General features: G+C 37.5%; 1 protein-coding gene across 4 annotated transcripts in view; it reads right to left on the bottom strand.

The window, feature by feature from the left end:
- The window catches only part of PRPSAP2 (phosphoribosyl pyrophosphate synthetase associated protein 2), a 64,341-nt gene extending 37,830 nt beyond the window's left edge, over window positions 1–26,511 (bottom strand). Inside the window, exons 1-6 of one of the 4 annotated variants that reach the window (XM_074207400.1) lie at window positions 26,293–26,511; window positions 12,256–12,311; window positions 11,915–12,067; window positions 11,482–11,534; window positions 6,088–6,154; window positions 1,110–1,282 (exon numbers count right to left, since the gene is read on the bottom strand). In XM_074207400.1, the coding sequence (XP_074063501.1) occupies window positions 1,110–1,282; window positions 6,088–6,154; window positions 11,482–11,534; window positions 11,915–12,033 (412 nt within the window). In that variant the 5' untranslated portion in view covers window positions 12,034–12,067; window positions 12,256–12,311; window positions 26,293–26,511. Of the gene's footprint in view, window positions 1–1,109; window positions 1,283–6,087; window positions 6,155–11,481; window positions 11,535–11,914; window positions 12,068–12,255; window positions 14,254–26,292 lie in introns of those variants that run through there. The other 3 variants (XM_074207399.1, XM_074207397.1, XM_074207401.1) reach the window with 3 other exon arrangements.
- Window positions 26,512–26,762: the final 251 nt, after the last annotated feature.

Below are 26,762 nucleotides of genomic sequence, written 5' to 3'. Positions count from 1 at the left end.
GACAGAGAGGTACAATCACTCTCTCATAAAACCATGAAGTAGAGATGGGAGCACATGATCCTAATAAAGATGGAAAAATTGAAGTGTGTGTGTGTGCTTGGCAGCATAAGTCTAAGGAATCATTTTTAAAGATTTTTTTTTAAGAAATAAACTAAATCTTATCTGTACCACCCTGGAGTTATTAATTTCATTAATATATTCAAATCATCTCAAAATTGTCAGTAAAACTTTAGTTATGTCCACATCACCTCAAAATTATCAACATCTTTGATATTCTGCTTGTCTGGAACTTGTCTTATGGTGAAAAAATTCTCCACAGCAGCACATACTATTAGGATATGAATTTTCATTAATATATGATACTGAAATCACTCAAATGGGGAAAGAGCATCATCAGGAGTTAGCCATAATATATGATATGAGCTATACTTAAGAATGATCTTTATAGAAGATGGCAGATTAGAGGCAACCCAGCTGAGCTCTTTTAATATTCCCCTCCAAACAACTATAAAAATAACACCTCAAATCAAGTTTTGGAATAGCAGAGATCACAGGGTGAGGCATTTTTTCTAGCCTAAGAAAACTTAGGCCATCAGCAAGAGAAGTTTATGCATGATACTAGAGTGGAAGCCTGTCTGGAAGCCATACATGCAGCAGCAGCAGCAGCAGCAACAGCAGTCCAGAGACAGTAAAATGGTTTTATAACTGACTAACCAAGACTCTAGATTAATTAATTTCAAGTTCCAGCAAATTCTGAAGGAGTGAAGAAATGAAAGGAAAGGAGAGAATTTGAAACTTAAAATTAAAAAAAAGAATACTTTAATAATAATAAAAGAATTATATTTATGTGCTCTATTCATTATGTTAAGTATTTGCTTTTCGTAGCTTTTAAACATGGTCAGGAAAACAGAAAAATTTTGCATGTTATATAATATTTAATACACTTTTGAAAAGAAAATCTTTTATTACTTTTAAATGTGTAACTATGTTCATATTTCATTATCTTTTGTTCTGTTCCAATAAAATCCATATAAGTGTTTAATAGATGGAAAATAAAGATAACAACAACAAATTCCTCCAGAATAATGCCAAACATTCATTGGTCTTACCAGCTTTACACATCATTGAAGCCAATAACTTAGAAACAATAGAGCCCCTTTTTCTCATCTTGCACTGCTTGCTATAAGGAAAATAGGGAATCACTCCAATAATGCTTTTGGCACAGGAGGTTTTACAAGCATATACCATGATCAAGAGTTCCATGACTGTGGTATTCACATCCCTGAAATAAAAGATTTCTAGTTTTATATATGTTAAATTCAATTAACTACATTCAATAAAACATCTATTAATATTTCAGTTACAAAGTATCAACAAAATACTGCTTAAGAGTTATTATTCTGGGACTTAAGTTCTATCAGATAAGAAGGAAAAAGGTTGGAAAGAATTAGACTTAGATCAACACCACACATCATATTCCACAACACATCTAAATAATTAAATGTGCTTAATATTTAAGATCATACTATGAAAAAATTAGAAGAGAAATAAATCAAATACCTCTCACAGATCTGGGTTGGAGAAGAATGTTTTTATTTATTTGTTTATTCATTTATGGTTCCAATTCTCTCCCTACCACCAACCTCTCTACCACCCATTAATGGAAAAGGAAGGAATAAGGTGCCAATATATATATATACACACACATATATACATACACACACACATAAATATATGTATATACACACACATACACATATTTATATATGTATAAGAAGCTATGCAAAACATATTTACACATTAATCATGTTTGGGGGGGGGGGAGAGGAAAGCCAAGAAAAATAAAGGAAAAAAAATACTTCAATCTGGAGTGAGTTCAGCAGTTCTCCTATGGAGAGAACCCTATAGAGTTGTGATGGATCACTGTATTGATGAGAGTTACTAAGTCTTTCAAAGTTGATTATCTTGAAAATACTGCTTTTACTGTGTAAATTGTTCTGGTTCTGGTCACTCCACTTTATATCAGTTCATGTAAATCTCCCCAGATTTTTCTGAAACATTTCATCCTTTCTTACAGCACAATAGTATTCTATCACATTCAAATACTATAATTTGTATAGCTGTTCCCCAACTGACAGACATCCCTTATTTTCCAACTTTTGCTACCACACAAAAGAGCAGTTATAAATATTTTTGTACATATGAGACCTTTCCCCCTTTCTTTTGACATCCTTGGGCTATAGACCAGTAGCAGTATTGTTGGAACAAAAGAAATGCATAGTTTTGCCATCCTTTGGAGCATTGCTCCAAATTGTTTTCCAGAATGGAGAACTGGTCTAATTTATAGCACCTCCTACAGTGTATCCCTAGAAGGTGTATTCTTTTTTTTTAGAAAGATTTTATTTATTTTGAGTTTTACCATTTTCCCCCAATCTTGCTTCCCTCCCCCCACCCCTCCACGGAAAGCAATCTGTTAGTCTTTACATTGTTTTCATGGTATACATTGATTTAAGTTGAATGTGATGAGAAAGAAATCATATCCTTAAGGAAGAAACATAAAGTATAAGAGATAGCAAAATTACATAATAAGATAACAGGTTTTTTTTTCCCCTAAATAAAAGATAATAGTCTTTGGTCTTTGTTTAAACTCCACAGTTTTTCTCAGGATACAGATGGTATTCTCCTTCGCATATAGCCCAAAATTGTCCCTGATTGTTGCACTGATGGAATGAGCAAATCCATCAAGGTTGATCATCACCCCCACACTGCTGTTAGGGTGTACAATGTTTTTCTGGTTCTGCTCATCTCACTCAGCATCAGTTCATGCAAATCCCTCCAGGCTTCCCTGAATTCCCATCCTTTCTGGTTTCTAATAGAATAGTGTTTCATGACATACATATACCACAGTTTGTTAAGCCATTCCCCAATTGAAGATCATTTACTTAATTTCCAATTCTTTGCCACCACAAACAGGGCTGCTATGAATATTTTTGTCTAAGTGATGTTTTTACCCTTTTTCATCATCTCTTCAGGGTATAGACCAGTAGTGGTATTGCTGGATCAAAGAGTATGCACATTTTTGTTGCCCTTTGGGTGCAATTCCAAACTGCTCTCCAGGAAGGTTGGATGAGTTCACAGATCCACCAACAATGTATTAGTGTCCCAGATTTCTTACATCCCTAGAAGGGGTATTCTTAACCAAAAAAAGGAATAGAGACCATAAAAAAAAATACAGGAAATTAAAAAGCTTTTTCACAGACAAATTTAGTGCATCTAGGATAAGAATGGAAGTGGTCAAATAGGAAAAAAATTTGAATCAAATTTCTCCCATAAGGATAGGTTATGCAAGCTAAATCAACAATTTTAATAAATATACTTAAGATAGTAGCCACTTCCTGATAGAAAATGTAAACAATGAATAACATTAAGAATGAGCAATTGTCATTCCCCAATGGAAAAGGGGTCATAAAAAGAACTGCAAAGTATTAATCACCAAAGAATGGTCCAAATCACTATTTAGAGAAATACAAATCAAAATAATTCTGAACGTTTATTCCCTATACGCCTGCAACTTGGCAAAGATGACTCAAGATGGTAAATAGTTCATATTGGAAGAGGTTGAGACACACTGATACACTGTTAGTAGAGCTGTGAATAAGTATAACCATTTTGTAAAGTAATTTAGAATTTTGCAAATAAAGTGACTAAAACGTCCACAACCTTGGACCTAGAGATTCCATTTCTGAGCTTATAAACCCAAGGAGCTTTATAAGAAGAAAAGTCTCCATATAACCCAAAATAATTAAAGCTGTACTTTTGGGATTGGAAAGAACTAGAAATAAAATATAGATCCACTGACTAGAGAATGACTAAACAAATTGTGGTTCATCAATGTAAGAAATAACTGATAAATATAGAGAAGCATAGAAAAATCCCCACGAAATATAGTAGAGTAAAATAAGCAAAGCAAAGTAGGCAAAGCCAGAAAAATAATATACACAATGACTATAACTGTGTAAATGAAAAGAACTATGTATATACGGATGGTGTATATAAATGTTGGAAAATTATTAAGAACAAACATAGCATAATAGAAGAAATATGAGAGGAGGCTCCCAACCTACCCTTTTGCAGAGGTGGGAGAGCCATAGGTATTACACACAGTACAAGTTTTCAGACACTTTCAATGAATTTGATCTGTTGTACTAATTTTTTTCTTCTTTTTTTTTGGTCTTATAAATCCTATTTGTTTGAGACAGATAGGGAGATGGAAGGAGGGATACTAGTGATGTTTAAAAAAAAGAACATAAAAGAGAATGTTGCAGGGTAATGAATAGGCAGAACTCAATTCAGTAAAGAACATTAAGGAAAAACGTTACAAGGCAAGGAACAGTCATTTATATAGTAATCCTGCTTATCTTTGAGGAAACACAGTAAGTTTTCTGAAGACTTAAAAGATGAGAATTGCTATATCAGAAGTGTTAGTGTAGGAAAAGTAAAAAAAGATAACATGAAAGATTGCAAAAGAAATTGAATATAGTAAGAAAATTACAGGGTACAAAGATGATGTTTCCAATTTCAGAATACATCAAACAAAATAAAACCAAAGCTAAAATAACAGACAATTAACATGACAACATACGTGCTACATAAATGGAAGGGTCTTATAAAGGGAGGGGGTCCCACTACCAATTTAGCACCTTGCCCTTTTAGTGATGATAGAATAGAGGAAGTGAAAAGCAGGTATAAATAGGCTGTAATCTTCAAACTCTCTATCCCCTGATAACTTGTTCAGCTGTTCCCCAAATGATGGACAAGAAACAAGAATCAAGAAACACTCAGAGCCTCTCAAGGATGTGACTACCAGTGAGAAATACTGCTCTAACTTTATTTCTACATTATAAAAATAACTGAAACTTTACCCCCAATGACCAAAAGGCCAAGACAAACATTTCACTAAAGCCCTATGTATGTATGTAAAATCGAGTAAAAATAAAAATAAGTTAACTAAAATGGCATAAAGACTATTTTATACAAATATTTCTTCCTCATATTCTTTCAACATTACTCTGCATATTATATATATATATATATATATACATACATATATATATATATATGTCAAAAATGCTCCAATATTCAGAACTTCAAAAGCAAATATGCAGCAAATAAATAACAAATATTATACAGGCTTTTTTTGTTTAAATCACTGCTTTGAATAAGATATGATTCATATGAAAAGACATCTTATGACATGCATGTATATATTCAGAGAGGAACAACCAAAAAGGAAAAAAATGGGTTTTGGATGAGCTATCCTATATAAATGTTGAGGAAATAGTAAGTTTAAACTCCAAAGTCAAACTATTAGATCCAAAAATTATAGTTAGTCTTCCATTACTACATTTGGGATATTATAAAACAATTTCAAAATAAGGACCAAGTATAGCAGCACAGTGAAACATAAACTGCTTTAGCATATTCTCTTGTAATCTTTCCCAGTGCTAAGGTAACCATGGCTCTAAATGAATATTTTAAATAAAAACCAAGAAATCAGTTGCTTTCATTTCTGCTTCTGAAGATAATACAACTTTATTTATCTTTAATATCTAGCTATTTATTCCTAAGAGATGTTAGTGAGCTATAGTATAATTAGTAAATACTATCCCAAACATCTGAAGCAATTAATAATGCTACACTGAAAAATTATTTTCAGACATTTATATAAAATTATAGCACAAAGTTTTATGAAATGCATATGAACTTTTTTTTTCGTTTTTTTGCAAGGCAATGGGGTTAAGTAGCTTGCCCAAGGCCACATGGCTAGGTAACTGTCAAGTGTCTGAGGCCCCATTTGAACTCAGGTACTCCTGAATCCAAGGTCAGTGCTCTATCCACTGCGCCACCTAGCCACCCCTGAACTCCTTTTAATACAAATGTATTACCAATGTATTTAATAGTGTCTCTTTCTCCCATTTGTTAAAAACCCAAATCATAATTACTCTAAGATGCAAATCTTACTATTTTAGTATAACTGTGCTTAACACCAAAGTAGAAAGTAAAACATGTATGTAAGTCATTACTCACTTGGAAATAGTTTGGATGATAAAAACATCTTTTCCTCTGACAGATTCTTGAATTTGAACTCTTGTTTCTAGTAAAAAAAAAGTTGATAGTTTAATATTATTTTTAAAATATAGTCTCAAGATGAGTCACTATCTAGATATTATAAGTATAATAAAATGATTCACCAACTTATATTTATCATAATATTGAACATTAAACATAAGATATAATTTTTAGCAAGAATGTGCCAATATAATTTACAGCTTCCTCATCTGAAACAATTCCATATATCAATGAAGTCACAAGTCCAGTACTCAACCTTAAATTATTTTTTTTGAGCCCTACAAGGTTAACTCAATTACTTATGTTCACCTTAGAGAAGATACTTCCCTTCTGACAAAGGAGATCATGTAATTCCCCTTCACTATTTAATTTCATCATGATGCTCTAATTACATGATAGAAAAATATTGAAACTCTTCAGGACACAAAAACTATTGCACAAAGTGCTATCAAGGTTACTAGGTTATACACAAATTGTTAATAACCCTCAAAAATAGTTTAAATATATTCACTGAATAAGCAAGTTTCAAGCCCCAGGTGGTTACCTCTGACTATTTTAACTTTGTATTCCTTATAGGTTTAAGTATCAGTATGCAATCAAGATTTTATAAGCCATATCAGTATGTAATCAAGATTCTATAAGTGATTTTCTAGTTCCTAGTCTTAAAATCTTATCTTAGGTGCCTCCTCTCTTTCTCTCAACTGATAACCAATGAGTTGACAAGTCCTGTAGATACTTCCTCTCTGAAATATCGCTTTTACCTCTACTTTGTTTTCCAATCCAATCCAATTCAATAAACATTTATTAAGCACCTACAACATGCCAGGCACTGTGCAAAAGAGTTCCTGCCCTCAAGAACCTTATAGCATAATGGGAGAAACAACACTCAAAATGAGGCAAAAAATCAGGAATTTATGTGGGGGAGGAAGGGGGAGAAGAGGTGTTCTACTTCCAATACTTTAAATCAGATCCTTATTAATTTCTGAGATGGACAATCACAAAGCCTCCCAAGAAGGATTCTCTGCTTCCTAGAGTGTTAGATTGGAACTCAGGAAGATACAAGTTCAAATCTCAACTCCAATTTAATAGCTGTGTTTGTCTTTATATATCTAGCTAAAAAAAAAATGCTATTTGATGACCCAGGGCAAATCACTGAAGCTTTCAGTTGCTTCATGTGTAAAGTGGGAAAATTAGCTATCTCACAGGGTTATTGTGACAGTCAAGTTAGCCACAAACAAATCGTCCTAATCAAGTCAGTTTCTCTAACAGAACTTTCAACAGTTTTTCCCACAAAGTAACAAATAAAATGAAAGGAAAATGAATTGTTTGGAGCTCTGAGATTGTCTAACCCAATTCCTAATTTTACTATGAGGAAACTAGGTCAAGATTTTAGACTTGTCTAAGATCACAAAAGTAATAAATATCAGAGCTAGGATTAAATCTCAGGTCTTCTGACTCCAACTCTTCCTATTCTATTAAAAATAATTTTTTAATACATTGTCATAATACTTATGTGGTAAAACAGAAAAAGAATAATATAACTAACTAAAACACTCTGAATGCAAAATTGATTCAAGTTTCACTAAATGTGTCCATTTAATTAATTAATGTGTTCAATTCAGTCAGTTACTTGTTCACTGTTTATAGATTAAACTGACCAGTTCTGTACTTGCCTAAAGAATGAAGAAGGGGGGGGGGGCTGGCAAGATGGCAACAAGAGAGCAACAGCTCTTAGAAGCTCTCTTATAAAACTTCGAAACTAAGGAATCTAACTAAACTTTCAAGGCAGAACCCACAGAGGGACCCAGACAGGCAGTTCTCCTAACTCAAGGTAACCTAGAAAAGAGCAGAAAGACTCTGCTCCCCTGGGTTGGAGGGGTGGTCCGCCAGAGCAAAAGAACTTTAGCCTCCCAGAGGCAGCCCCAGGGTGCTGGGAGCCGTGGCACACAGCAGCGGAGGAGTCTCTGGAGCTACACCCCGGGGAGCACCAGGCACAAAGTGGGGAAATAGCGGGGGACCTCTGCCAGAGCGAGCACGTGAAACCCAGCCCTCAGGGCACACAGCCAGCAGCTTGGTCTTTCAGCAGCTCAGGAAACAGAAGCAGGCAGAGCCAGTAAGCAGGAGCCCCCAGGGCATGAGCCCATTGAGCTGAGGGAGGGGAGTGAAGAGAGACTGCTGAGCTCTGTCCTCTGCCCCTGGAACAGGACTCTAGGGCTCTGAACACATTCAGATCCTGATTGAAGTCGAGGCCCCCCCATAGAACAGCAGGGCCCCCCCCCACCTCAGCACCGTGGCAGAGGGGGGCATATGGTCATTCACAGACCAGGAGGGAGGACAGACCCTCACACACTGAGACCCTTGTGGGAGTGTCCCAAAAGCTCAGGAAGCACCCCAAAACCAGGCTAAGGCTGGGAAAATGAGCAAGCAGAGAAACAAGAGGAAGACCACTGAGAAATATTTTGCATATGAGCCCAAGAAGGATCAAAATACTCAGTCTGAAGATGAGGAAGCACAAGCTCCTGCATCTAAAGACTCCAAGAAAAACAGAAATTGGGCTCAGGCTATGACAGAGCTCAAAAAAGACTTTGAAAATCAAATGAGGGAGTTAGAAGAAAAACTGGGAAAAGAAAGGAGAGAGATGTAGGAAAAACATGAAAATGAAGTCAGCAGCTTAGTCAGGGAAATCCAAAAAAATGATGAAGAAAATAGCATGCTAAAAACCAGCTTAGGTCAAATGGATAAAACAGTTCAAAAAGTTATTGAGGAGAAGCAAAATTGGCCAGATGGAAAAAGAGATAAGAAAACTCTCCAAAGAGAACAAATCCTTCAGACAAAGAATGGAAGTCAGGGAGATTGATGAATTTCAGAGCAACCAGGATTCATTACTTCAAAACCAAAAGAATGAAAAATTAGAAGAAAATGTGAAACATCTCATTGAAAAAACAACTGATATGGAAAACAGACTTAGGAAAGATAATTTAAAAATGATTGGAATACCTGAAAATCACGATCAAGAAAAGAGCCTTGACATCATTTTCAAAATAGTTACTACAGGAAAATTGCCCTAATATTCTAGAAGCAGAGGGCAAAATAGAAATGGAGAGAATCCACGGATCCCCCTGAGAAAGAGATCCCAAAAAACCAACCCCTAGGAATATTACAGCCAAGTTCCAGAACTCCCAAGTCACAGAGAAAATATTACAAGCACCCAGAAGGACACAGTTCAAACATCGTGGAGCTGCAGTCAGGATCACACAGGGCCTGTAGGGCTTGCAATATAATATACCAGAAGGCAAAAGAGCTTAGAATGCAACCGAGAATGAACTACCCAGCAAGGCTGAATGTCCTCTTCCAGGGAAAAAGATGGACTTTGAATGAACCAGGGGAATTTCAAATGTTCCTGTTGGAATGGCCAGAGCCAAACAGAAGGTTTGATCTTCAGATACAGGACTCAGGTGAAGCATGGAGACTGGAGGAGAGGGGGAAAATATGAGGGACTTGATGATGAACTGCATGCATTCCTGCATAGAAAAATGACACTGATAATACTCATATGAACCTTCTCAGCTAATAGAGCAGGTAGAGGGAGCTTTTATAGTTGAAGCACAGGAGAAAGCTGAATTTGAAGATAAAATATGGTGTAAAAATGGAGTCAATAGAAAAAAGGGAAATGTAATGGGAGAAAGAAAAAGGAGAGGGGGAATAGGCCAAGATATCTCATATAGTAAGTTTTTTCTTTATTACAATGAGCTATTGCAATGATATGGAAGGGGGGAAGGCAAGGGGGAATGAGGGAATCTTTGCTCTCATCAGAGGTGGCTAGGAGAGGAAACAGCATATATACTCAATGGGGAATAGGCATCTGGAGTAACAAGGGCAGGGGACAGGGGGAAGGGGGGGATATGAATGAAGGAGGAGAGGATGGACCATGGGGGAAGAGTGGTCAAATATAACACATTTTCCTTTTTACTTCTTGCAAGGGCTGGGATTGGATGGCCTATATGGGACCATAGGGCCAGGTGGATGCTGGGCCTAAGGGGTAGTAGGGGGGCTCAGGGCCTCTTGGCCCCAGGGATGGGGGATCTGTCTGCTGCGCCACTCAGATACCCTACAGCAGAGTCAAGAGTGAAAGGAGAGAGAAAATAATAATACATGGTAGTGGAGAAATACGAAAGGAGGGAGTTGTGATCAGCAATGGCAATGGTGGAAAAATATGGAAGTAACTTTTGCCATGGATTTACCATAAAGAATGTGATCCACCCGCGACAGAATTATTGGTGTTGTCACAAAGACTGAAGCACATTTTTTATCATTATTATTTGGGGGGGTGCAGGGCAAATGGGGCTGGGTGGCCTGTCTGGGGCCACATAGCAGGGTGATCTTTAGGTGTCTTGAGGCCAGATTTGCGCCTGGGTGCTCCTGGATCAAGGGCCAATGCTCTGTCCACCACCCTGCCACCCCTACTATTATTATTATTTTATTTGGGGTCTTTTTTTTCCTTTTTTTGGTTTTTGCAGGGCAGTGGGGTTGGGGGTGGCTTGCATGTCACACGGCTGGGTGATTGTTGGGTATGGGGCCAGATATGGGCTTGGGTGCTCCTGGCTCCAGGGCTGGGGCTCCGTCCATTGTGCCACCTGGACATACCTACAATTATTACTATTATTTTTTTAATTTTAATTTTTTTCTCTCTGCTTTACTTTATCGCTCAAGCGAGTCTATATTTTGGGGGGAGGGGGTATTCTGTTTACTCTTAAACAAGAATATTTTATTAATTTATAAAAAAATTATTTGTACAAAAAGAGAATAAATATTTTTAAAAAAGAATGAAGGAGAAACAGCACAGAGTTGTACAGAGGACATTGAATTTAGAATCAACTGGGTTCAAACCACCCTCAGACACTGTATGACCTTAGGCTAGTAATCTAACTTCTTGGTGATTTAATTTCTTCACTAGCAGAATGAGATTAGCCTCAATGATCTTCCAAGAACTCTCCTGGGGCACCCTCTAGGGGCTCTAAACATCTTTGTAAGCTAAGTGGCAAAAAAAGATGCTAATCTGCACTAGAAAAGGAGGTATCTAAGCAGCGAGTCCTACACACTTATTTATATCCACATCTCCCAAAGGGAATAGAAATTCTCTGAATGTAGAGGCCTATGTAATTTTTATCTTTGTATCCCCAGCATAGAAACAGAAACAAAGAAAAGTTACTTAACCAATGCTTCTAGATTTTCACCACATCCCAATGAAATGAGATTTGCCAACTGAGTCAAAACATTCAAATAAGTTGCTAATATAGAGACTAAATCAAAGATAAAACCAAAGGAATTTGAATCAATCAACTTAATGCTCACCTCTGTTTGGTTCCTGGTAAACCTGAACTTTGCCCATTTCTACCCCTAGCCTCCTATAAGAGAAAGGAAAAGTTAAAAAACATAAATAACAGAGTTCAACCAACATTCTTGCCATTAAAAATTAATTCATAAAAGATCAAACTGTAGAAATCCTGATAAAGTTATATATAACAAGAAACAAATTTATAAATCAATTTTCATGAGGGAAGTTAGTCTTCAAATAATGATAAATAATCCCTAATATTTAATTTTATCCAAATGTTAGAATACGTGGAAGTTTCAAAAATCAAAAATATTTAAATATGTCACCAACATAAAAATTTTATCTTTAATAGTCAACTGAATCTTAAAATTAGTATTTTATATATAACTAAGTTTAACTTAATGCTGAATAGCATATAACAGTAGTAGCAGCAGCAAATTTAATACTCACTCTGCAATTTTCTTTGAAAGTTCCATACAAGATGAATTTGAATTAGCTGAAAACAACACCAGACCACCCTTAGGGACATTCATGATGGTTCCTAATTCAGAAGGTGCCACACAAAACATCAAAACCTCCTTGGTTTTTTCAATATCTAGAGTACTGAAAAAAATGTTATATATTTAGACTTACTATATGTAATGAAATACTTCATTTTCTCATAACAAATTATGATCATCAATAAAATTTGAAAATTTATCAGGACTTTAGGGTTATCAAATTCATTACATGTCTACAATATAATAATTCTATTATTTCTCAGTAATATGAAAGAAAAATTATAAACTTACAAGAAAAGTGGAGCTTAAAGAAAAGCTCACTTGAACCAGTAGGTAGTATTTGAATCCTGTAGAAAAGAATTTGAAATAAGGAATGAAATTGCTGTCATTCTCCAACACCAAAATTCTTCCTGCATCAACAGTGAAAAATAAAAAATATCAAAAGCAAGGTCCTGAACTGATACATCAGTAAACAGAGAATTATCAAGTTATCTAAATATATGATGAATGCCATTTACTTTATCATGCCATTTATTTATAGGTATTGATTGAACATTTCTGCCATTTAGTAACACTATAACCCTATAAAAATAAATTTAAGGAATGGGGAAAGAGGAAAACTTAAGCACCTACATTCTGAGGGAGAAAACTGTATTTTTAGAATGTCACTATTTTCAAAGATCACAAACTGAATTAATAAAGACAAAAAAAAGGTCTAGACATAGTTTTGTTTTATTTTGGTTGCTTTAGAAGACCACAGAAAAAGGAAGGAGAAGAATATAGAAGGGAAGAATGAGAAATAAGTTTTTCCTTCATAATTGCAGTATACCAGAAGAGTTTATAAATATACAGGAAGTGTTGGGTAGAGTAACTCATAAACAGTAACTAAAACTGCATCTCATTACTTTCAGAATCTGACAAAGGTTGAAAACACATACACTCACACCCACACCCCCCCTAAAGGCATAGAATTGATGAAATTAATTTCATTGATTTTAAACAAAAATAACTGTCAAGGAAAATGATAATTGTTGAAAGATCTACAGGAATAGAGACAGAATAATGCATTATTGCAGCAGTGAACTGGTAAAGTCATTCTGGAAGACAATTTGGAAATCTACCTAAAAAGTCACCCAACAGAATACACAAGGTATACCCCAAGAAATCAAAAATGGAAAGATATGACCTTTGTGTACAATAAATATTCATAGCAGAACTTTTGGGGGGATAAACCCCTAGAAACTAAAAGGGTTGAAATAAAAAACTGTAGAATGGCTGAACAAATTAATGGTATATCAATTTAAGGGTATATATTATTTTAAAAATGATTAAAGGAATGGAATCAAAAAAACTTGACAGGATTTGTATGAACTGATGCAATATGAAGTGGACAGAATCCGGAACACTAGGTATATAATGCCTAAAACACAGATAGGAAAGCTTCATGAAAGACTGAAAAACCAAGACCAGGGTAGCTAGGTGGCACAGTGGATAGAACACTGGCCCTGCAGGCAGGAAGACCTGAGTTCAAATCAGACACTTAATAATTGCCTAGCTGTGTGACCTTGGGCAAGTCATTTAACCCCATTGCCTTAGATAATTAAAAAAAAAAACCAAGACCAACTAGGGCTCCAGAAAATGAAGACAAATCACAATTGGAGGCAGAATGATATATATTTTCAGAAAAGTTCAATATGTGATTCATTTTTGCTTTACCATTCTTCTTACTAAGAACTCTTTTTGAGAGGGAGAATGTTATGGGAGGTACAAGTGATACAAAAATTATCACTGAGAAAGTGAAGTGACAAAAGGTTAAGTTAGAAAAATTCGCATGTTTACAATAATGTTAAAGAAAACAATTTTGAAAATATTAATAACTTTAAAATAATGATCAATCATGTATTAGAGTAAAGAAGGGGGTCATATAGGTGAAATGTTTGGAAGTAAAATAAACTGGGACAGGATTATGGTAACAGCTTCAAAAGAGACTAAATGGAAATGAAAATCATGATGGTTCCCCAGAAGCCAGACCACCTCCTAGAAACACACCCACCTCCCATATACCTACTTCAGCCTTGTCCAGAAGCAGAAAGAACAGAGAGCCTCTCTGAGAAAATTTGAGGGGTTTCAGAAAGTCTCAGATAGATGCTAGGATTTTGAATGCCCCTTAAAAGTCCTGGGAAAGTGGCAACTAGTCCAAAGCAAAGCATTCAGGAACACTGGAGGGAGAACAGAAAGTCTGGTAGAAAGTTTTAAAAGTCCTTAATAACTTTGCCCTTTTTCCAATTTTCTTATACCTAATTCCCTCCTACCCCCAAACAACCCCCCCCACCCCCCTCATCCAAATTAAATACTCTGTAATCCAATAACACTAGTGTCTATTCTGTTCCTCAAACAGGACACTCCATCTGCTGAATCTAGGTGTTTTCAATGGTGGTTCTCCAAGCCTGGCAATTTCTCTTCCTTCAAGGTTGAGGGTGCCAGGGGGAGGGTGTGAGGGGTCTGCTTCCTTCAAGTTCTGCCTAAAATCCCACCTTCTAAAGACCTGATCTCCTTTAATGTCAGTGTTTTCTACTTATTTATTTTTAATTCATCCCACATAGATCTTGTTTGCACACCAAGCTCTTTGAAAGCATGCACTGCTTTTTGCCTTTCTTTGTATCCTCCAATGCTTAACCTGGCATGCAGTAGGTATTTATTAAGTATCTACTGCCTTGACCCAGTATAGATCCCAGGGAACATTCATGCAAAGGGAGTGGTAAAAGAAGGATCAACACAAAGGTAACTGAAGAATGGGCATACAAGTAAGAGAATAGAGGGGAATAATACTATCCTCTTCTCAAAATCCCTTGAAAAAATTTTCTATTGTCTTCCTTTACTTCACTATGACAAAGATGTGACCTTTCTCCTATCCAAGACCCATAGATCCAATCCTTTCCTTTTTTCCTCAGGCAGACTGCAACATCCATCTTCCTCTTTCTCTTATCTGATTTGTTTCCTACTGCCTAAAAACATACCTCCAACCATTCACTACAGTCCCATCAAGTTCTCATCTTATCTTTCTTCTCTCTCAGTCAAAAGATGTCTATACAGATTGCCTTCATTTCCTCTCCTTGACCTCTATAATCTGACTCCTTATCTAACTCAACTTGAACTCTTGACTTCTCTGCATGACAACTATCTCTCCATTTTTTGTAATATTGTTTTCTTTGTGGACATGACCATTCCTCAGTTTCCTTGGCTGTTATCAAAATCCTGTCCCTTGGGACGGCTAGGTGGCGTAGTGGATAAAGCACCGGCCTTGGACTCAGGAGTACCTGGGTTCAAATCCGGTCTCAGACACTTAATAATTACCTAGCTGTGTGGCCTTGGGCAAGCCACTTAGCCCCATTTGCCTTGAAAAAAACCTAAAAAAAAATCCTGTCCCTGTTTATTCAACTTTCAAACATCTCACCTATATGAACCCCTTCTCTACTCTAATATCAGGTTATCACCATGGTTAGCCTCATACCTGGACTCCTACAATAGCTGGCTTGTTGGCCTCCTTCAAATTTCTCCCCACTCCAGTCCAGTTGTCAAACTGATCATTCTAAAGTCCACACCTGACTGTTATCCACCAACTCAATCATCCCCGGTGGCCCCCTACTACCTCTAAAACCCAATATAAATTCCTTTTTAGCTTTCAAAGCCTTCATAACTTGACTACATGATCCATCTTTCCAATCATCTTATACCTCATTCCATACCCCCCCCATACTCTATAAAGTGACACTGCTTTTTTGTACTATTTCTCATATATAACATCCCATCTCCCTTCTTTAGATTTTCACTGGCTTTCCCCCAGGCCTGGAACTCTCTCCCTCTGTTATCTATGCTTCCAGGTTTCTCTTGATTGTTCAAGTCTCAGTTAAAATCTCATTTTCTAAAAGAAAGCTTCCCTATTACACCTTAATGTTATCACATTCCCTCTGCTGCTTATCTCCAACTTATCCTTTATACTGTGTACATGGTTATTTGCATGCTGTAAACCAGACCCATCAAACTGTGAGCTCCTTGAGGTCAGGGACTGTCTTTTTGCTTTTCTTTGTATCACCCAATACCTAGCACACAGTATGCCCTTAATAAATTCTATGGATGTATCTGAAGGCTCTGAACACATCTTTGTCTATTGTATCAATCCCATCAGCTTTAATTATGATCTCTATACAGAAAATCTTCCAATTTTGAGAGAGAGGGGAAGATGGGAATCTAGTCTTGCTCCTGAAGTACATTCTTTCATTCCAGCTGCCATTTGGACATGTTGAACTGGAGTTCCCCTAAGCATCTAGAACTTAACTTGTTTAAATAATTTATCTCTCCAAATCTACTTCTCTTGTAAATTTCCCTACTTTGGTCAAGAGCAACCCTTTTTTGAGTTTTTTTTTTCCCTTAAGGTAATAGGGAAGTTCAGAAATGAGGAGCATTTGGGGGGGAAAGATGAGTTGTTTTGAACATGAGTCAAGGATGTCTGTAGTTCTATTTAATTTGAAATGTCCACTGGGCATCTGGAGATGGGAGAGTGGAGGTTGGGAGAAGAGCTGTAGCTGGTTAAGTGGATCTGAGATACAGATGATAACTGAAACCATGGGAACTGATAAGATCACAAGGTAAATAGCATAGAGGGAGAAAAGGATCCAGAACAGAGCCCTAGGGGACAAGCTCTATCCATTTCACCATGCTGCAGCTCATTTATATAACTTTAATGTTCAAGTTAATATAGACTTTAAAAAATAAGTTGCCCAAAATAGACTGAGTTTCATATGTACTCTTTTCTTGCTTTTTTAATATTAAAAATGTTCATAATCACTGAAGTATGCAAGTTCTTGATAAAAAAAAATACTTCTAGGTTATTAAAAGTGGGTGACCGAAATCGATCAGCAAGCACTTACTAAGTGTGTCATACGTTGTACTAAGCAACAGGATATAGTTTCTATGGTCCAAAAGTTTAAATTCTAACAGGAAAACATGTATTTATAGAATTGTGTTATTATATAACTTATTCTCCTGGTTCTGTCTGTATAAGGACACAGTGAATATACACATAATGAATACCAGGGAGCCATGTTCTGGACCCTCACATTCTCTCTCAAGAATCTCATCCAATCCCAGACGCGGATGACTCATTGATCTCTAGATCCATGTCCATTCTCCACAGGAACTTCCCTGACAGCCTACTGGACATTTCAAACTGAATATCCCAGAGACATCTCAAGCTCACCAAACCAGGTCTCATCATCTCTTCCCTTAAACCCACCCTCTTTAAACTTCCTTATTTCTGTCACAGGTTCTTCCATTCTTTCAAGTCTCCCAGGTTCATAACCAGTCTAAATGTGGGAATTGAATCAAGGTCTCTTGACTTGAGTCAATGCTCTTTTCACTACACCAAGTGAGGAACAAGAAGTCCAGAACAGAAATGGTAAGAACTAGAGGCCATGTGAATTAAGAGAATTATGAGATGCTATGGATATAAAAGGTCAACTGGTAGGACATTGGGGAGGGAAGGGGGAAATAACATTACTCTCCTTCACATATTCTATGCCCCAACCAAACTGGACCATCTCTTAACTTGTACTTTTAATCCTTTCCAATCTCTTCAGTAGATTATCTAACCCCTGTTCCCACCACCAATCTTCTCTTAAAGCTATCTCTCCCTAAACAATATTAATCTCTCCCAGCCTCAAAAAAAACTGATTCTACCATCCCCCCTCAAACTATTGTCCAACCTCTCCTCCCTTTCATAAACTACACAAAAAGCTAGTTGAACTCTGACTTTATTTAGTTCCCATTTACAATCTCTTAATCAGAATTCTGATCTGATCATTCAAATGAAACTACACTCTACAAAACAATAATTGCCAAATTCAGTGGCTTTTTCTCCACTGCATTTAACATTTTTAATCATCAACCTCTTTTCTCTGCATTTTCATATAGCACTCTAGCTTGGTACTGCTACCTTTCTAGCTCCTTAGTTCATTTCCTCTTCTGTATCAATGTTCATATTCCATCACTTAACAGTGTGTTATAACCCAAAGACTCTATCCAGTGGTCATTTCTCTTTTCTCTTTACTCCTTTCTGGTAATTTCAAGTTATTTTGGGTTCACTTATCTTGCTGTAAATGACTTCCTTATATCCATCCCCACACCAATATTCTTTGAGATACAGTTCCACCCTAAATTGCCTTTTGAAATCCTCAAACTGAACTATTCCATAGACATTTCAGATTCATTATGTAACATATCCAAAACAGAACCCAACTTCCCCCACCCCACTACCTCAAACTGCAAATCTATTTCTGTAATGGATACCACTCTCCTTAAGTTATGCCTTAGACCTTACAGGTCAAATCATTTAATTCTATGCTCTCATTTCAAAGATGAAGAAATGGAGAGTCAAACAGGTAAAGTTACTTGTCCAAGGTCATACAGACAGTAAGGGTCAGAGCTGAAATTTGAACCCAGGTCCTCAGATACTAAATCCAACAGTTTTGCTTTCCATTATATTCACCTAGACACCAATAACTCAGGACCTTATCCTTTAGGGTTCTAAACTGGAACATTCCAATAGCTTCCTGATTTCTCTACACTGTCTCCCGTTTCTCCATTCCATCCACCCAAGACTTTTGCCAGTAAAATTCCCAAAGCACTAAATCTCACCTTAGCACTCCCTCTGTTCAAAGTGGTTCCCTTATTATTTTCAGACTAAAATCCAAATTTCTCTCTTATGATATATATTTAAAGCCCTTCATAATCTTGCTCATCTACCATTCTAAGATTGTTGTTACTCTTTCACTGTCTGGTCTAGTCAAACTAGCCTATGTCATATACAATACTCCATCTGCTGTCACATTTAGAATGCATTCCTTCTGCAACTCAGCTCCATTTCTTAGAATCCCTAGTTCACAACATACCCAAACATTGTTGGTGGAGCTATGAGTTGGTCCAACTATTCTGTAAAGTAATTATGAAATACATTTTTTAAAAGGTCACTAAAATGACCATATCCTCTGACCCAGGGATCCCATTATTAGGCAAATGTTCAAAGGTCAATGCCAGAAAAGTCTCTCACTTATAAAAATACTAAGATGGGTTTTTAATTCATGGTTCCCAAAGGTTATGCCCAGTAAAGTGCTAGAAACAAAGAACTTTGACATCAATCAACAAATAACTAAACAAATTGAGATACAAAGATGTAATGTATTACTACTGAAAGAAAAGAATCAATGTATACTAAAAGTTCAGTGAAGCGTGGAAAGACATAAAGTGACACAGTGAAGTAGAACTAGAAAAAAATTATACAAAACTGTAAAAATGCAACTAAAAAGCATCAAAGAAAACCAAGCATTATTTAATGATAATAATCAGTTTATCTTGCAAAAGAGTTGAGAAAATTTGAATCCTTTTCCTGGGGTCGAGGAGGGTTATGTGGGTGTTAAGTATTACATATATTGTTATATACAGTCAACATATCAGTTAATTTTGCTAAACTGCTTTTTCATCTTTCTTTTTAAATCTACATTATAAGGAACGGCTCAAGAACCAGATCAATTTATACAAGAAGTACAACACTATGAAGAAAAATAATTGAACAACTTAATTAAGAGCTATTGTTAAGAAAATAATCAAGTATTACTCCCCAAAATGATGATGAAATATGTTTCTCACCTTTTGGCAGAGAGGGAATGAACCGGAGAGAGGGTCATTTTCAGATACAATGTGTAATATTTGTTTTGAATAATGATGTTTATGTTCTAATGGGAGGGTTTTTCTTTTTCTGGGGTGGGGGGAGAGAGCAATTTGCAGAGGAATGAGAGAAAGAGAAAAGATGGAAAAGAATGTCAAAGAATTATTTAGAAAGTAGCAAAAGAGAAATTCCTTTAGAAGAGGCACCAACAAGTAGAGCAGTACGGAAATTGCAATTTTTTTCTACCCCTTCTCCCCAAAAAACTGGACATAGTATGGAAAAAGTAGAATATAGGAAAAAAAACTTTAATTTCATATATAATCCTTTTACATTTTTTGTATATTGCTATGTTCATCTTTGTTTATGTTTACTAATTTCATAACAAAAATTAAAATTCAATTTAAAAAATGTAACTAGAAGGGAATTTTGGCCAAGATGGCAGAGAGAAGACAGGCACAATGCTAAAGGTCTCTTGATCTTCCATTATATATGATATGAAACAAGCATCTTAACAGAAATCTGATCTACAAAACCCAAAAGCCAGGAGAAGAACATCCACCTCAGAATCTGTCTTCTGAGATTGTGGGTGAGTCGGAGTACAGAGGGAGAACTCTGCCAGGAGCACAGGACCAGGCCAGACTGGGAGCTTGGATTAGTTTCGGATTAGCCTGATTAGTGCAGGGCAGAAGCCCAGTAGCCTGAGGGCCTGAGAATTTGGCCTGGCTAGAGCCAAGTCAGCCACAGGGGACTCAGGCCAACTAGGGAGCAGAGGCATTGGTTGTGGTGCTAACCTTCTGGAGTTTGCAGGCAGGGCTGCAGGGAGAGTTCCAGTGCAGGAGAGCTGAAGACATGGATGCCTGGGCTCCTCTGGTTGGAAAGAACTCAGAATACTTACCTACATTTCATCTGAAGCCCCTTCCCAGAGCAAACACAATCACAGCCCACCTTCTGCCCCAGGCTAAGGCCCAGCAGCAGAACCAGCTCAGTTGTGAATAGGAAGAGTGATGACTTCACCCCAGGGTATAGCTCACCATTGATCAAAGACAAAAGTATTTAACAACTTCAACCACTCCCACCAGGCCAAGGAAGAGGGCCTCAATCAAGGTCACAGACACTCCAGAGAAAGCAACCAGCACCCCCTACTAGCCAACTGGCCTACTGGAGACATTATACTCAGTGAGTAAAGCCTCAAGGAATCCCAACACCAAACCTCTGTGAACCAGCCCCTCCCCAACACAAGGTCTTAGGAGAATGAAGAAAGGCCAGCAAAAAGGAGGGTCCATAGAAAAATTCTTGGAAGGAAAAGACACTAACTCAGAGAGACCTAGAACCTCTGAGGAAAATATGACCTGCTCTCCAGCACAGAAAGACTTCCTTGAAGAAATAACGAAGTTTAAAAATCATTGGAAAATTTGGAAGAGAAAATTAACACCTTGTAACAAGAAAATAATTCTCAGAAACCAGGAGGGATGGAAATTCAGGGAAGCCTGGAGGGACTTGCATGAACTAATGCTGAGTGAAATGAGCAGAACCAGAAAAACACTGTATACCCTAACAGCAACATGGGGGGCAACGTTCAACCTTGATGGACTTGCTTGTTCCATCAGTGCAACAACCAGAGACAATTTTGGGCTGTCTGCAATGGAGAATACCACCTGTATCCAGATAAAGAGCTGTGGAGTTTGGGACTATTCCCTTCAATTTAGATAAAAAAAAACAGATATCATATTGTGTGATCTTGTTATCTCTTATACTTTTTGTTTCTTCCTTAAGGATGTGATTTCTTTCTCATCACACTCAATTTGGATCAATGCACAACATGGAAACAAAATAAAGACTGACACATTGCTTTCCATGGGGGGGGATTAAGATTGGGAGAAAAATTGTAAAACTCAAATAAAATCTTTAAAAAAAAGAAAACAATTCTCTCAAAACCTCAACTGGTCAAATGAAAAACTCTTACAAAAATAGAATTGACCAAATGGAAAAGGAGTTGCAGAAGGTAAATGAAGAAAATTCTTCTCTAAAAAAAAAGAAAGAAGTCTGGAAACTACTGACTTCATGAGATACAAGAGTCTGTTAAACAAAATTAAAATAATAAAAAAATAGAAGAAAATGTAAAATACCTCATCAGCAAAAGCATTGACCTTGAGAATAGATTGAGGAGGGACAACCTGAGAATTATAGGCCTTCCTGAAAACATTGACAAGGAAAAAAGCCTAGACTTAATATTACAGGATTTAGTGATGGAAAATTGCCCTGATACCATGGAACCAGAGGGCAAAATAGTTATTGAAAGAATACACTGATGCCCTCCAGAAAGAGATCCTAAAATGAAAACAACAAGGAATGTTGTGGCCAAATTCCAGAACTATCAGATAAAAGAAAATCCTGCAAGCAGCCAGAAAGAAACAATTTAAATACCAAGGAGCCACAGTAAGGATTATGCAGGACCCGGCTACATCAACATTAAGGGATCAAAGGGCCTGGAATGAGATATTCCAAAGAGCAAGGGAGCTTGAAATGCAGCCAAGAATCCACTATCTGGCAAAATTGAGCCTTCTCTTCCAGGGGAAAAGATGGTCATTTAACAAAATGGGAGACTTCCAACAATTCTGGATGAAAAGACCAGAGTTAAATAGAAACTTTGGAAATCAAACAGGAAGCTCAAGAGACACATGAAAAGGTTAAAAAAAAAGGAAGTAAAGAGAAAAAAAACCCTGCTATCCAATAAGATGAAACTGACTATATCCCAGCATGGGAAAAAGATTCTCTAACTCTTGAGAATTGTAACTCTATCAGAGAGAATATACCAAGCCAGAGAAGTGATGGACACTCATGACTTATCCATGAGACTGCTTATCCAATGAGAAGAAACTGGCTATATCCCTATTTGGGAGAAAGATTCTAATAACTCTCAAGAATTGTAACTCTATTAGAGAGAATAAACTTAGCCAGAAGTGATGGATACTCATGATTTTCTGTGACTCAGATAGAATGATTTAAAAAACACTACCCCTTTAAAAAAGGGGGACAGGAAGGGGATGGGAGGATGGAAGGGATTGGGGTAAATCTCATTATATAAAGAGGTACAAAAAGACCTATTGTAATAGAGGGGAAGAAGAGAGACGATGAGAGACACCTGAGTCTTCCTTTCATCAGGCTCTGCTTAAAGTTAACTTACACACACACTCAGTTAACAAGAAACAGTGATGGAAATATAATTCTCAGGGGAAAAGGGAGGGCGGAGAGGGAAACAGGGAGGGAGAAAAAGGGGAATTAACAAAAGGAAGGAAAGGGAAAGGGGAAAGAAAGGGGAGGGGGTGGATATAGGAGGGCAAACATACTGAAGGTGGCAGTATTCAGAAACAAAATACTGGATAATGTGAAAAAGGGGGAAAAATACAATCAGAGGGTAGGTAGCATGGAGGGAAATAAAGAGTTAGTAGTTACAACTTTGAATGTGAATGAGATGAGCTCTCCCTTAAAACATAAGCAAATAGTAGAGTGGATTAAAAACCAGAATCCTATAATATGCTGCTTACAAGAAACTCACTTGAAGCAGAGAGATACATATAGAATAAAGGTAAAAGGTTGGAGCAAAATATATTTTGCTTTAGCTGAAGTGAAAAAAGCAGGAGTAGCAATCCTTATCTCAGACAAAGCAGTTGCAAAAATAGATAGCATTAAGAGATAAGGAAGGACTCTATATCATCCTAAAAGGTACCATAGACAATAAAGTAATTTCAATACTGAATATGCATGCACCTAATGGGATAGCATCCAAATTCTTAGAGAAGCTGAAAGAACTACAGGAAGACATAGATAATAAAACTCTACTAGTGGGAGACCTCAACCTCCCACTCTCAGATATAGATAAATCTAATCATAAACAAGAAAGAAGTTGAGGAGGTAAATAGATGGTTAGAAAACCTACATGATACAGACTTAAGGAGGAAGCCAGAGAAAGAATTGTGGAGTTTGAAAAAAGATCAAAGACTATTATCTTCAATTTAGGGGGGAAAATTCCATTATCAAAATATGTAATTTTGCTATCTCTTATACTTTATTTTTCTTCTTTAAGGATATGATTTCTTTCTCATCACATTCAATTTGGATATGTATACCATGTATACCATGGAAACAATGTATAGACTGGCAAATTGCCTTCTGTGAGGGTGGGGAGGGAAGCAAGATTAGGGGAAAAATTGTAAAACTCAAAATAAATAAAATCTTTGAAAAAAGATGTAACTCATGGAAGAAGGGTCATATTCTGAAATGCTTGTGATATAAAAAGGCACCAATAAAACAGTAAAAGGGGGAAAATAATCTCTAGCTTTTATCAATGTTCAATACAAGTGTCAACTTCTTTCTATATGTGACATTTCCTTGTCTTCTCCAGTTACTAGTGTTCCTTCAAATCACTTTCAATTTTGTTTTGTTTTCAATTTTATATTTATTTATATGTGTAATGTTGTTTCCCTCATATAATGTAAATTTCTTGCAGTTAAGAAATGATTTCTTAATTTTTGTCTCTAATTTCTGGAGCCTGACATAGTACTTAGAACATAGTAAGCAGGTATTTGCTAAATTTTCTAACAAGATCATAAAAACCAAATAAAATCATTTAAAGTAATTTAAGAATAAATAATTTCTAGACTCAAAACAAAAAAGCAAAACAATGGAAAAAATTTGAATTTGGGTTTGAATAGATTTGAATTGGGTTTGAGTTATAGTTCAATATTTACCATGTAACCATATAAGTAAGTCACAGAACTCTAACAGAAGACAGCTATTCTAACCACTTCACAGGATATTGTGAAAAAAACTGCTTTGCAAAATTTGTATTTGCTAAATATAAGTGATTATTATTATTGTTACTATAAACTTCAGCCACAAAGTTCTAATTCAATTACTGGGTTCTGAAAGGCTATGTCATTGAAGAACTGTCTATGGCAGTTACTATTGTTCGAAAGGCTTCAAACATACTGGTGGTAACAGATTACACGAATACTGCCTTAAATACCGACTACTTATGTACAGCGCGGCTCATTTCCAACAAACTGGTCATTTGGTGACTTCTCTGGCCATAACAACTATTGTTATGAATCCCATCCAAATGATGCAAGGGAACAGTGTTAAGAGGAAAAGAAGAATATCTTTCTTCACAGTATCATTACTGATACATCTGAGAATCAAAAGTCGAACTGTTTTTGTTTTCAGTCCTAGCCTCTCCTAGTTGATTCACTAACTGAAAAAGGTCTATGATTCAGTTCAAATGGCAATGCCAGGACTATACATTAAAAAAAATTACAGTAAATGAAGACAGTCTGGTGTATCTATCAATATCTTATTGTTTTCCTCATGACTTAAACTTCATGGACAATTCCCTTGAGAAGTTTTCACTCAAGAAGCCCACAAGACATATATTTTAAGTAGGATAATAATATTCTCAATGACCCCGAAGACTTCTATTTAAAAAAATTTTTTTTTTTTAGTTTTTGCCAGGCAATGGGGTTAAGTGACTTGCCCATGGTCACACTCCTGAAGACTTCTAGAAAGAAGTATTATTCAGTCATGAGGGACCTTATCTGGGGTTTCTCAGCAAAGAAACAGGTTTGGCTTCTCCTTTTCCAGTTCATTTTATAGATGAGGAAACTGAGGCAAACAGAATTGGTAACTTGCCCAGAGCCACACAACTAGTAAAAGTCTAAGGGCAAATTTGAACTCAGGAAGAAAGGATCTTCCTGAGTCTAGGACATTCTAACTAGAAAGAACCTAAAAAAGCAACAGGGTGAAATGATAAATCAAAGCTCAGGGAGCTTCTCTCAAGATTTCACACTGCCAAGAAACTTGGGGTCCTGTGAATTATTTTTAAAAATATTTTTATTTATTATTTATCATTTCAGTATAACTGGTTTCAAAGTGGTAGACTTGGTGTCATGTCTGTAGGATCTGGCTTCAAATTTAGCCTCAAATACCATGTGACTCTAGGTAAGTGAAATGAGTGTCCTCATCTATAAAAATAGGGATTAACAGCAGTACCTACCTCCCGAGGTGGTTGCGAGATAAATGAGAGAACCTGTATCAAGTGTTTGGCGAACCTCAAAGAGCCTTTGTAATACTACTTTATTTTATGCATTTAAAATCGTTACTTGGAATGGAAGATCCTCAAGTTCTTGATGAAACTGTCATCATCAAAAAAAAAGGTTAAAAATCCCAGATCTAGAACCTTCTAAATAAATGTTTATTAATAGTCTCCATCGTGCCAGCAGGGCCCGGGGAAACAAAATAAATGCCTGAGTCTCTTGCTCTGCTAGAGTTCATCTTCTAAGAAAATCAGCCCCAATTCCACGAGAAAGGTGTGTCTACTGCTCCCTGGGGCGGGGGGGGGGGGGGGAAGGGGAGCCCCGCCCCCACTCGCTCAGCCCCCTTCCACGAGATCCCCGCCTCAGGGACCCCTGCCCACATGCTCCAGTCCCCGACCGGGACGAGCCCCCCTCCTCTTCTTAGTTCCACGTCCCAGGGCAGGCAGGGCCCGGCCCCGCCCGGGGAGATGGAGGTGAGGGGCTCCGGCGTGGCTGGGAGGGAGCGCCCCGGCCACGCACCTGTCCCGGGCCCCGGCCAGTCACCTGTCCTCCCAGCCGCTCCTCCCCGCACTGCCTCCGCGGAGCCGAGCCTCCCGCCGCGCCCCGAGTCGGCCCGCTGCCAGCAGCCGCCGCCGCCGCCGGTCACCACTGGAGCCGCCGCCGCCCGAAAGAGAAAGAAAGCCCCGGGGAACCAGTCGGAGACTCTCGCAGCAAAATGGCGGCTCCGTGTGCGTGAGCGGCGCCGGCTCAGCTCCGGGAGACCCAGGGGCGGGGCCGGGCCCAACTCGAGGCTGGCTGGCGGGGGCGGGGCCAGAGGCGGGGCGAGGACCGGAAGGGGAGGGGCCAGAGGAGGACCGCGAGGGGAAGGAGCCTGAAGGAAGGCCGGGAGGAGAAAAAGCAAAAGGGGAGGGCAGGGATGCTGAGAGCCGCGATGGGGAGAGTTGAGCTCGGAGTCCGTGATCCCGACCTGGATGCGGTAGTTACTAGAG

This window comes from Macrotis lagotis, chromosome X (assembly GCF_037893015.1).
Source record: "Macrotis lagotis isolate mMagLag1 chromosome X, bilby.v1.9.chrom.fasta, whole genome shotgun sequence".
Taxonomy (NCBI): Eukaryota; Metazoa; Chordata; class Mammalia; order Peramelemorphia; family Peramelidae; genus Macrotis; species Macrotis lagotis.
The sequence above is the reverse complement of the archived record's forward strand: the minus strand, read 5'-3'. Positions and strand labels throughout refer to the sequence as shown.